Source organism: Athene noctua, chromosome 18, assembly GCF_965140245.1.
Source record: "Athene noctua chromosome 18, bAthNoc1.hap1.1, whole genome shotgun sequence".
Classification (NCBI taxonomy): Eukaryota; Metazoa; Chordata; class Aves; order Strigiformes; family Strigidae; genus Athene; species Athene noctua.
The window spans coordinates 2,582,758-2,595,107 of NC_134054.1; the positions used below are offsets into that span (position 1 = coordinate 2,582,758).

The 12,350-nt window shown below is 48.1% G+C and overlaps 1 protein-coding gene across 1 annotated transcript; it reads right to left on the reverse strand.

Annotated features, from left to right (window-relative positions):
• Positions 1-5,736: 5,736 nt before the first annotated feature.
• On the reverse strand, positions 5,737-8,330 carry MFSD6L (major facilitator superfamily domain containing 6 like). The gene has a single exon (XM_074921993.1). The coding sequence runs from the start codon at positions 8,162-8,164 to the stop codon at positions 6,212-6,214; it is 1,953 nt and encodes a 650-aa protein (XP_074778094.1). The 5' UTR covers positions 8,165-8,330; the 3' UTR covers positions 5,737-6,211.
• Positions 8,331-12,350: the final 4,020 nt, after the last annotated feature.

Consider the following 12,350-nt stretch of genomic DNA (forward strand, 5'->3'; position numbering starts at 1 on the left):
CATCCTTGTCTCTAGCTGCTCCCTTCCCAGTGAAACAAGCTGCCGAGCTAATCCACTTGAAACATCCCTACTGGAACGGATAACAATCTGAGCAAAATCTTGGAATTTGAGTCTCCAAAAACCAGAGAGGAGCTGCTGACTTTTGATTCTGTCCCGTGTTTTAAACCAGAACATGTGCAAGGGAGATGGGTGCTTCATTCACTGAGGATAACTGTGGCATATAAACAAAATGAGGAGACAAAAATTAAGTCTATGCGTAAAAAAAGGAAAAAGAGAAAGGATCTGGGAGCTGCTGCTCTGGGTTAGAAATGTAGCAGCAGCATCTGAGAGCTGGTGAACTGTGAGCAGCAGCAGCAGCAGCAGCACCTCGCCCGGCAATCCTCTGAAAGAACAGAAGCACCTCTCAGGCACAAAGCCACAAGGCAGCAGAAGTGTGCTGTAACCCCCCCCAGGGCCGAAACAGGGTTTCTTCTGTAAAGTTTCACTATTGGAATGAATTGTTCAGGAATGCCCTGAGTTTTGCAAGGCAGCTGCACTCCCAGGCTCTCAGTTAGGCAAAGCCCACCAGAGGGACACAGCCACTTCAGGATTTGTGGTTTGGTTGCTTTAATGTGATAGATAAGAATAGCCACCAACTGGCTGTTCCTCAGCTCATTAAATGATGAGCATCCACCATCACTATAATTACGAACGCAGGTCTGAAGTGACTCACCTTGTTTTGATTGCTCCACAATGCAGAGAAAACAAGTAAATATTTTAATCAGTTCTTCAGTCAAATACTCTACAGGATTACTTCCACCAGGAGTAGCCAGATCTGCTGTGGGCTGTAACTTGAATTCAATATATTCTATACCCTCACTTTATTCTTAATAAAAACATGGGATTAAATCAAGCAATCCAGAGTCATACACAGAGTTATGATCCAAATAACGCATGCTACTTGCTCTGCCATACCTAATGTAAGCACTACCTGCAAATCCATTTTGCAGACGTAAATGCAAGCCAAGTTCACCACATGGTTCAGAAACACTCAGTGTGCCCCATGCAAACTGCCTGGCAGGCAAACCCCGTGGTTCTTCCCTCACCCAGTATGCTCTACATCCTCAAATCCATGGCTGAGAAGTTTAATGGGCCTTGAGGTGACTTTCACAGTAGCCTACATGAGAGGAGAGTCACTAGCAGCAACACTTTCACGGCACTAGCAGAATATTTCTTAAAAGCACTAGTATTTCCCTGTATGCAGTCACTTTTGTAGAAATCAAGCACCTACACAATAGAAAGTACACCTACATTATAAGCTTATAAACAGAAGATCATCCAGTACCAAGCAACAGTAATACAATCTCCCAGGCACTTGAAAGGTGCTGATAAATACAAAAAGAATTAAAACGCAGCTTGGAGAACATCAGGAAAGACATGAACATTTGAAGCTCTTCAAAGAAACAACCAGAGTAGGCAACAGCAAACAACAGATACCGCTAAGGGACATTCAACAAATTCCAAGTCTTCAAAAACATTCCAAGGTGATTCTCACAGGGCCCTTTGCTGCCAACCACTTAGGCACATCTTGGTGACAGAAGGAAGCCAAGTGTTCTAGTTTGTCACTTGTTGAGAAAGGACTATGGTCCCACGGACCTGAGTGCCTGTTCCTGTGGAGGGATGTGCGTGTCAGAACTGGACTTATTTAATGAGTTTATTTTCCTTAGGATATTGTCAAAAAATCAGGTTCATGTTTCTCAATTCATGCTTTGAATACTAAAGTTATTTCAGCATTTTAGTAAAAATTTCCTTTTACTAACAATAAATATTAAAGTTATTTCAGCATTTTAGTAAAAAATTCCAACAACAATAAAACCCATGTTAACACAAGCCTCCTATTTTCAGTGTTGTAACTACATCCATAGTTCTGACCCTTCAACCTGATTAGAGGTAGAAAAGTTCTCAAAGTTTCTAAAATGAAGCCACATTACCAACTACTTCCCTGTCTGCTGTACTGGTGAGATCGTGATAAGATAACTACGTTTTCTGTTCCTTGATTTCTTTGGTCAAGATTTCTAAATATTAAAGGTGAAGCAAAGGTTAATTTTAAAGTTGCCTCATACTCACCTTTACACTTGGGTTCACAGATTTATGGTGTCAACATACCAAATTTAAAGTAAAAAATTACCCTTGGCCAGGAAGGTAATTTGTATTGAAGCAAAACCAGGCCCCAGGGAGGAACAATGCAGAAAAAAATGTATGTTTCCTTAGAAATGTACAGTCTAAATTAGCAGAGATTCCTTTACATCAGCTCCCTCTTGATAAATACGGCAACGTATTAAATGCCAAGCTGAAAGCATCAAGATATTTCAAGATAGACTCTTTTTTTCTCCTGCATTAGTACTACATAGTGCTCATGCCAGTAATGGTCAGGAGCTGCCTAATATTTTTAAAAAGTCTATACAGGACCCATATTATAAAGGCATCAAATTTCAGTATTATGTTGTAATCATAATTCACCTAAGAGTTCAAATCAGAATGGGAATGTCTTGCCTGTACTTTGAAGATGAACAAAATGAGAAACACTTTTACTAGCAGCACTGAAGACAGCGCGGACCATGCCCTAGAGGCATTACACCCCATCACAGAAGACAATTCAAGAGCTCTTGCTTTTAAGATTCAGAACATGCAGAATAACTCCACAGCTCTCAAAAACATCACTCTCCCCTTCTTGTGAAACTACAGCTAAATGGACTTACTTTAAATGGACCATATCTACAATTCTGGGATACGACTCATTACAAAAATACAAAAACCTCTCTGTGAATCCATCTGGGCAGATATCACTACAGTCCACAGAGAAACGTGCTGTGGTGGTTAGCTGAATTACAGAAATCTTTGGAGAACAGTGGTGGTTTGCTGAATTATAGAACTCTGTGGAGAATATTGGGAAGGATCTTACTATGCTGATCAGACCCACAAGAAAAATGAACTTTTAGAGATCAGTGCCCACTGAGTTTTACCTAATTTTGTATTCTGAAAGTGCCACACTTACACAGTCAATTGCAGATGTGAGAGGCACGCAGAGAGGAGATGAAGGAAACATTTGTACTATTCCATCATAAAATAACTGCCAGAAAGACAGAATCTGCAATTTTCGTTTCCTTATAACTTGGGAACAAATTTTTAAAAAGCAAGATAAGGTGCTGATGCGATGAGTTACTCAGATTCCAGTTCAGCTGCCTCAGCTCTATACCGAAACTACCTGCAGGGCCTGTAAGTTGTTCCACGATAAGCAAAGAGCCCTTTGTCATTTTTTTGGCAAATGATGTCTCATCCAATAAAAGTGGTTTACTGAGATCCTTTGAAGCCTCTCACAAGGTACACATACATTGAGCTATGTGAAATATAACATCAAAGAGCTACAAAGCCTGTCATTGTGCAGAACTTGTTCCTCTTTGCTAACTATGGTTTGCTTCCTGCGCTAACTTAAATCAAATTGTATTCAGAGAAGGACACAGCTCAACTTAGACCCTGGACTGACACCAAGGGGAAAAAAAAAGAAGTATTTCTATATATAGGCCTCTGAAATTTGCTTAAAGTTCACCATGAAGTAGGCAAACTGTAAAATCTTACATGATGTTATGATCACTTTTAACCTTACAATTGCTGCTTAAGAATAAAAACTAAAAGAAACAGAAGTTTCTATGCCAATTTTTTGGCAAATAGTTGCAAAGTAATGCAAAAACAACCACTGATGTCGTTGAAAATACATCAAGAGAATCTGTTTTCCCCAAAGGCAGTTTGATTCTTCTCAGTTACATCATATTCCCAGCAGCATTAAATGGCACATTCGTACTTCCGCAAGGACAATAAAGCCATGCTCAGAGTGAAGAAGTCTCACACAGAACAATATAAATCCACCTCTTTCCTTACCTTTTTGCCTTGCAGGGTCTGTGACCATCAGAGGGGAAGAAATTGAGTCACCAGAGCTCACACACAGAAACTGTATAAACCCCAGTGGAAAATGATTTAACCAAATTGGTGATTTCTTCAGAAAGTGAGCCCTCTGTCATGTCCACTTCCACAGTGGTTTGTAATTCAAAACATATTTCAAACTGCATAATACGATTCTCCCCCGAACCAGCACCAAATGTGTTTATTGGATTAATAACTTTTAAAAAATATATCTTCTTATGCAAGATTATTACACTGAAGTAAAGATTTGGGCCATACCTTAAATCCTCCCTGTTCCCAGTGGCAGTGAACACCTAACAGCCAAGGCCAAAACACCCACAGAGGGAAGAGCCTGGGGGGGGTCACACCACGGCTCTGCCAGGCTCCCGCATCGCCCCGCCACCACACTCGCAGCACGGATTGCACAAGTGCTTTTCATTTCAAGGTTTTCCTCTTTGCTAAACTGGAATTACAGCAGCTGACTTCGTGCTGAAGCAGATAAAAAGAGCACATATAACCCATTTAGTTGGCTTCAAGTGAGGGCAGCCACTTCCAGCTAAAGAAGCAACTGCATTTTGAACCGTTCCAGCTATTTCTGCAGCGCTCATCTCACAAAAGCACACACGGCTCCACGATGTGCTGCTTGCAGTTAGGCTACTCAAGCCTGAAGTCAGATACTCTATTAACAAGTAATTAGAGTTCCTCAGGTATTATATGATAATAAGGCTGGGATTAATTCTTGATACTAAAATTGTTCTCAATTTGAGTTTGGATTCCTGGAAGAAGGTAACATCGTAATAAAAACTTCCAACTATTCTTGGCACAAGGACAATTCTGTCTAGTCATTCCAGTAGAGTATTCTATATGGCACAATGATTTGTGCCAGAAAAAGAGTTAATTGCCCTGAAAGCATTTGATGTACAGATAACCTGGAATCGATGGACACAGAGAAAGAGATTACCTTCACTGGCACTGGCTCTTCCCTGTCTCCAGCCACTTTCTACCGAGTCCAGAACACAGCGGGGTGACAGATTGCAATGCCACTTACATATTACAAGTTAAATATGCATTTAAATAAATATTCTGCTTTTTGCAGCTGTCTCATGGTTTGTAAAACATTAGGAAGGTGTTATTAAAATCTATCCCTCTGCAAAGGAACTTGACCAAGTCACTTGACCAAGGAAGTACCTAATAAACTGACAGCAGCTCTTGATGGTAGCTGAGCTTCTCCACCAGCCCCGTCTAAGGTCTGACACAGATCTTGTAATGAGATCAGACCACCAGTTTCTCATTTGTAAGCAAATCTTATCTGTCAAAGAGGTGTTGAAATCTGTGAGCTTCTGAGGTTAAGGCAAGGCAGATAAAGCAGCTTGAGGATCTTTCTGGACTTAGCAGGCCCTGTTAGTTCTAAGTAGGAAAGGTGAGAGGAGGGCTGCCCTCTGGCCGGACTGACCCAGGGAGGATCACCAGCTTCAACCTGATCAACTTAGCCAGTGCCAAGTTCCTTCTGAATGAATGTTGCCGTACGTTAATCCCTAGCCCACGGAAGCTGCTCAGATCAGGAGGGCAGACTGCTTCCTGGTCACCCGGAATGCTGGGTGCCACCTTCGGTAAATAAACCCCAGGAAGTCCACTGCCTGCTCTGCTCCATTTGGGCAGCCAGCAGGCACTAACTGCGAGCAGACATGACAGGTGTTTTCCACCAGATGCCAATGCTGAAGCACACTTAAATCCCAAAACATGGGAAGACAGACAGTCTGTAGCAAAACCTGATTTTACAAATCAAAGCAGAACAAATGAACCATTTTTTTATTCACATCCCTTATTCAGCGAAAGGAGTTCACAGACACAGCACCTTGAAAAAGTTTAGTGTGCTGTTAGCATTACAGTATTTTTCATTCAATTGCATCAAAGTACAGGTCACAGCTTTCACTCACACCTTCCACAGCATCAGCTCTGCAGAGCAAGAATTCAAGTTTGCATTTTGACTAAAAAATTATCTACATTCATTTCAGCAAATGTATACCTGAAATACCTTGCAAATCCTTTTGGAAGCAAAATCATTAAGTTAAAAAGGAAAAATTACTACAAGAATGCTATAAATTAAGAAAATAAAAAGATTTATAAAATTTTTTAAACAAAAATCTGTCTTGTAAGATATATACTGTATGTATTTAGCACTTTAGGAATTAATGGTCATTTCTGGGCATCATCATCATCCTGCATTACCACTCGATCTCCTACATTCAAGTCCAGATTAGCTGATCCCATGCTGTTATGACCAACTCCTATTAAAGGTTTCATCCTTCATAGCTTTTACCAGCCAGTCCCTCTCGTTATCCTCGTCAGAGTCACTCATATCACTGGAATCGGCAGCCAGGAGACGAGAATAATTAATTTTTTTCTGTCGTGGCAATTTAGATTGGACAACTAAGAACACGAAGAGCCACAGCACCAGGCACACGCTGCATGCCCTGTACAGAACTGCCAGGCCAAAGTGCTTCACGACAAATCCTCCTGCAAAACTGCCCAAGCTTGCCCCTCCACCGTAGCAGAGGCCCTGGAGAACAGCGTGCAGGGACCTCTCCATGCCTGGAGTGGCTATGTCATCCACTGTCATGTTAACCACCCACCACAACGCACCGCTGCTGAAGGCAGATAAAATCTGGATAAGCAGAACCGACCATGCAGTCCACAAGAAGGAGTAGCACAGAAGCTGTACTGCCAGGAGGCTCAGACTGACTGCAGCAATTTTGCTGCCCGAGAAAGTCCGCAGCAACTTCCCTTTGAAGAAATAAAGCAGAAGTTCAGCAAGTAGCCCAACAGCCACAGAGAGCCCCATGTACAGCTCACTGCTGCCTCGGTCCTGCATCTGCCAGAAGAGAAAGTTGTGCACCGCAGACCCAGCCGCGCCGGTGAGGAAGACGGTGATGGCGTACAGGATCGCTCGGCTGTCGCTGCACAGCAGGGCCAGGGCTTTGGCGGTTTTGTTAACCCGGTTGGTTTTCCTGGGAATGTGAATGGGAAAAAAGACACAGACAAGTAACGAGAGCGTTACCAGGAGAGCATAGCCGTAGAAATGGACAGCGAGGCGGGTGGTTGTACTGCTGAGGAAGCAATTCAGTTGATCCACAAATACAGCAATGCTGCAGGCACCTGCAGATGCACCCAGGTAACTCCAAATCCACAGCTTGCCATACTTATCAGTCGCATCAATGAAGTCGAGATACTCATAGAGACTCTCATCCACTGTCCATTCGAGAGAAGTAGCCAACAGCTCCCAAAGCACAACAGCACCCAGTACCATAAGAAAAATCCGATACTCTCTGTCTTGAAAGATGTTTTGCACTCCCTCGAGGCTGACATCTTGAGTGTCTTTCTGCTGGTCTGAAAGGTTTCCGAACACATAAGTATCTCCAACAGTAGGAAAAGTTGTTTTAAACAAAGAGAGCTCTTTGCTTTCAGTAGCATAAAGGGTTCCTTCAGCATTACCAGCAAGATCTATTGCAGCAGAACCCAGACTGCTTGTTTCCTTCTCCGGTCCACGTAAGGTAGGTCTGTAGGAGGCCGGCATTTCTGGTTCTTGTGTCTCCCAGTTAACTGCTTTCACAGAAGTTGTCCAGCCAGAGGGACCATCCAAGTAGCCATCTGTCATTGCATCCCCTTCACCAAGCCCTCTGCCTTTTTCCTCACGAGTATCCGTCAAGCCAAATGATCCCCGGAAGGCTGAACTGGGTAGCGCTGGCTTTCTACTCACTATCAGAACATCAGCGGTTGTTTTCATCGTTTCTTTTGACACAGTTTTTGCATTCGTAACAGCACTCATGCTTAGAACACTGTAGCCGCTCATGCCCGCACCGGACACCGTGGCGGCGGCCCCCCGGTCCCCCTGCTGCCCGCTGCCGTTACAGGAGTTGTGCCCCTCGGCGCGGCCGGCGGGCGGGATGAGGGTGAGCAGCAGCGCGGCCCCCGCCGAGCCCAGCACGGAGCCGGCGACCAGGAGGCGCCGCTTCCTGCGGCCCCTGGGGCAGCGGGCGCCGAGGGGGGCCCAGAGCGCCGCGGCCAGGTGCTTGGCTCCGGCCACGCCGCCGACCAGCGGGGCCGGCAGCCCCAGGTGCCGGAGGTACAGCGTCAGGAACGGGGCCGCGCAGGCCCTGCCCGCGCCCTGCAGCAGACGGAAGAGGCCGGAGAGGGCCAGGGCCCGGCCGACGTCCCACTGCTCGCTCATGGCGCCGCCGCATGCTCCTCCCGCGGGCACCGGCGAGGCGGCCGCGCACCTCAGAGCCGGGCCGCCCCCTCTCCCCGCCCCTCCGGGCCGCGGTGCCCGTACCTGCACGGCGCGGAACCGCCGCCCGGCCCGGCCCGGCCCGGCCCAGCCCGCACCTGCGGGGCCGCACCCCGGGCCCGCCCCGTTGCCAGGAGACGGCGGGCGGTGGGGGCGGACAGCGCCGCCTGCCGGCCGGGAGGGCAACGGCCGCCCCGGCCCTGAGCTCCGGCCCGGCCCGGCCCGGCCCCCCGCCGCCACCTCCCGGGGCAGAAGGATCCTGCGGGCCGTGGCGAGGCCGAGGATCCCGCCTGGTGCGCGACGCCGGGAGAGTGTTTGGGAGGTGTCGGGCACAGAGCCGGGCTCTGGTACATGGGCCTGCGAAACCTGACCGCGAGCCCCAGCCTGAACGTTGAGTTCAGATTTAATGCTTCCCGTCCACATTAATGTTTGGTTTCGGTCCTTAAGTTACTTATTGTTATCCTTATCCTGGAGGGAAGGAGGTTTACAGACTGTGGATCAAGGCGCCGGCCACCATGGGGTAGGACGTAGGTGCCCGTGGCCATGGGGTGTCCGTGGCCGTGGGGTGGCCGTGGCCGTGGGTTTACCATGGCCGTGGGGTTACCATGGCCGTGGGGTCAACTGCTCCGGGGTCTTTCCCCTCGTGCCTTCCCCTGCCAGGCAGTTCCTGCTGGAGCGTCCCAGCCTGTAAAGAGGAGCAGAACGGCTCTGCTGCCTCTCACAAAATAAGGGACACAGAGGATTTTTTTCCCTGAAGTGGTGGCAGGAATGTTCCAACTTTGTTCAGGTCCCAAAAGGAGACTTTGTTTCTGCAGTGTTTCTCCATAAGTGGAAAAAAAGAAGCAGAACTCTTCAATTCAGAGTCAGGATGGATTTTGAGAATCAAAACCTTCCATGCTGGTCACAAAGCAGAGAGGAAATGCTTTCCCTTTTTCCTATAAAATCTCATCAGCTCCACACTATATGTTTCCAAGCAAGGCAACCCCCTGGCACTGGCTACTCTCTAGCCCACTCCCCTGCAACATAACCCTGCTGCCTTCAGCCCCATGCTGTGGGGGGACACCGATCTGCCCTGGGCAACGCTGCGGGTCACTGCAGTGCCGTAAGGCCAATGGCATCTTGGCTTGCATCAGCACTAACGTGGCCAGCAGGGACAGGGAAGGGATCTGACCCCTGTGCTTGGCGCTGGTGAGGCCGCACCTCAATTACTGTGTTCAGTTTTGGGCCCCTCACCCCAAAAAGGCCATTGAATGACTCGAGCATGTCCAGAGAAGGGCAATGGAGCTGGTGCAGGGTCTGGAGCACAGGTCTGCTGGGGAGCGGCTGGGGGAACTGGGGGGGTTCAGTCTGGAGAAGAGGAGGCTGAGGGGAGACCTCCTGGCCCTCTGCAACTCCCTGACAGGAGGGTGCAGAGAGGGGGGATGAGTCTCTTAAGCTGAGGAACCAGCACCAGGACAAGAGGGAATGGCCTCAAGCTGCACCGGGGAAGGTTTACACTAGATATTAGGAAGCATTTTTTTACAGAACAGGTTGTTGAGTGTTGGAATGGGCTGCCCAGGGAGGTGGTGGAGTACCCCTGGAAGTAAGAGTAGGGTTGACCCAGCGCTGAGGGATCTGGTGTAGTTGGGAACTGTTAATGTTGGGTTGATGGTTGGACTGGATGATCTTCAAGGTCTTTTCCAACCTAGACATTTCTGTGATTCTGTGAAGGCATTGGCCTGGCACTGGGTCTTGTTCGAGACGCTTTGCTCAGGTGTAGGAGCTCCCTCCATCCCTCCTCATCCCCGTCAGGGCTGGCCTGGACCCTGCCCATCTGCAGCATCTGTCCCCTGCCTGCTCACAGGTCCCGTGGTCTGGGCAGCCAGAGCCCCTCCCCTATCACAGGGACTGTAACCTAACCCTGTCACTGCTTTGTAGAAGTCAGCCAGTCTGGCTCCCAGGGCTGTTAAGGCTTATTTCTATGAAGGTTAGAAAACAAATTTACATCCTAATCCCACAGCAATCCCTCCTTGCATCAGCCCTGGCTTTCATCTATCCGGGGTGTTCCCAAGTGAATTTCACACACTGGTGGTTGAAGCTGCTTTGGGGCAGCTGCCCCAGGGTTGCAGCTACATCCCCTGGCCCCCACAGCTCTCTGCTCACAGCTCCATTCTGTGCTAATGCCTTTGCTCTGCTCCTCTCTTTTCCAGCCCTGCAGAGCTCGGGAAGGGCTGGCTGCTGAGCGTTTACACCGTGCAACTCCATAAGGGAGCAGTTATTCAGGTGCTGGTGGTCTGCAGAAGCCCTGACATTCATGGCAATGCCTCTGCTGTGGCACAGTGGGCACGACGCAAGGAAACGTGTATAAATAGGCTCATGAATCACTGAATTCAGAAGCTCAGTGCAGTTAGATCTCCTAAATCATCATTCATGATGAGGAATACCCTTCTTTCAGCACAGACTCTTTGGTTTTGTTCCCATGCATTGATGATGCGTTCATAGTCTTTTACTACAGTGCTTTGTAGCAGGCTGTTCTGCATGTCGCGTTGTGTGTTCATGCAGACTGTTCACAGGAGCTGTCATGACACTGACATCCCATGGAGTTGCTTCCAGCTTCTGGGGTCACCCAGAAAACACATGCCAACAGCATAGCTCAGCACAGAAACCAGCAGAGCCTTGATTTTAATGGACGCAAAGCAAGACATGGGAAGATCACATCTTCCTTACTTTGAAACACCTTTAAGAGGGGCTTTTCTTCTGTTCTGCGTTTATCCCAGCAGTGTTTGAAGGCTGCCCTCATCCAGTTTTACAGTCTGTCCTGAGTGCAGCAGGGCAAAGGCAGGCAGGACTGCCTGGACACTGGGCGCCCGCAGAGGCTCAGCAAGTTCAGCTAAGAAAAGAGAAGGGCTGCCTGAGCAGAGAGCTACTGAAATCACCCCGGTGGGATATGAAATATGGATAGGGCTGTGAACAGCGCTGTTAGAGCTGATTTATTCCTGGCACCTTGCAGTGGTGCTGCTGGGGAGGCTGTATGACGAAGACACATTGATCCACCGTTAAGTGGCCACGCAATGTTGTCCTCCCCCTCGATCAGTCTGTAGGTTTTCACACGGAGCCGGTAGGAGATGCATTTTATTTCCATACATAAAAATGATCTATACCAGCATTTCTTATTACTGAGTTTGTTCTGCCTCTGAAGGTTTTAATTTTGGTACAAAATGCTCCCTGGAAAAGAGGCAATTTGTATCGCCTCTGTGTGTTTAATAATTTATAGCCAGTGGGTGTTTTCAGGTTGTCCTAGGCGGTGTTTCAGGAGAGGTGATGGAAGGAGGAGGTTGTTCAGAATGCAGATCTCACTGGCAGCTGGCTGGGGATTGCCTTAACTACATGCAAGCGCCATAGCACTGCTTGCCACCCAGGCTGGTCCGGGTCTGTGCAGGAGGAGGAGGAAGCAGTGACTCATGCTGGGAGCCAAACCTGGCATGACACAGCGGGACCATGGGGTGACACAGCAAGCCACCATGCAGGGACACACGCGGGCTCTGGCCAAACCACCTTAGTGCCAGCCACCATCCACTGGAGAGGTCTTTGCACCTCTGCTCGGCATCGAGCTGGACACCCAGAGAGAGATGGGGGCATTTTGCTGTAACAAAGACAAGCATGATATAATGGCTTTAAATAAATGTATTCAGGAGGGACTTTGAAAGGCTGTCTATCCAGTGAGCTGGAGGGATGTGGGGAATCCTGCCCAGTAAAACCCTAACACAGCTGTGCCAGGATGGTTTGTGTCTGCAAGCCCTGCCTCCAAGGCTCTGTCCTTTATGCATGCATGCTGCACTCAGATTTCTGGGCTTTCCCAGTCTCCAGGCAATCGTGTCCACCCTTTTCCCCTTGAGGACCACCTGCCACGTTCCTCCAGGCATTTCACCCAGCCCCTTGCAGAAGATGCTCTGCTCTGAAGCCAGCAGTTCCAGGGTACAGGGTATACCTGAATACTTTCCCTGTACTATGGTTGCTCTGTGATCTGCATTAGCTGCCCACAGTTCCCAGGAGTAAATAAAACAACCCGTGAAATTCTCTTTCTGTGCTAATTCATTAACAGGAGTTCATGAACTATTTCTGCACTACCATTGAGCATCTCCTGTGGTCA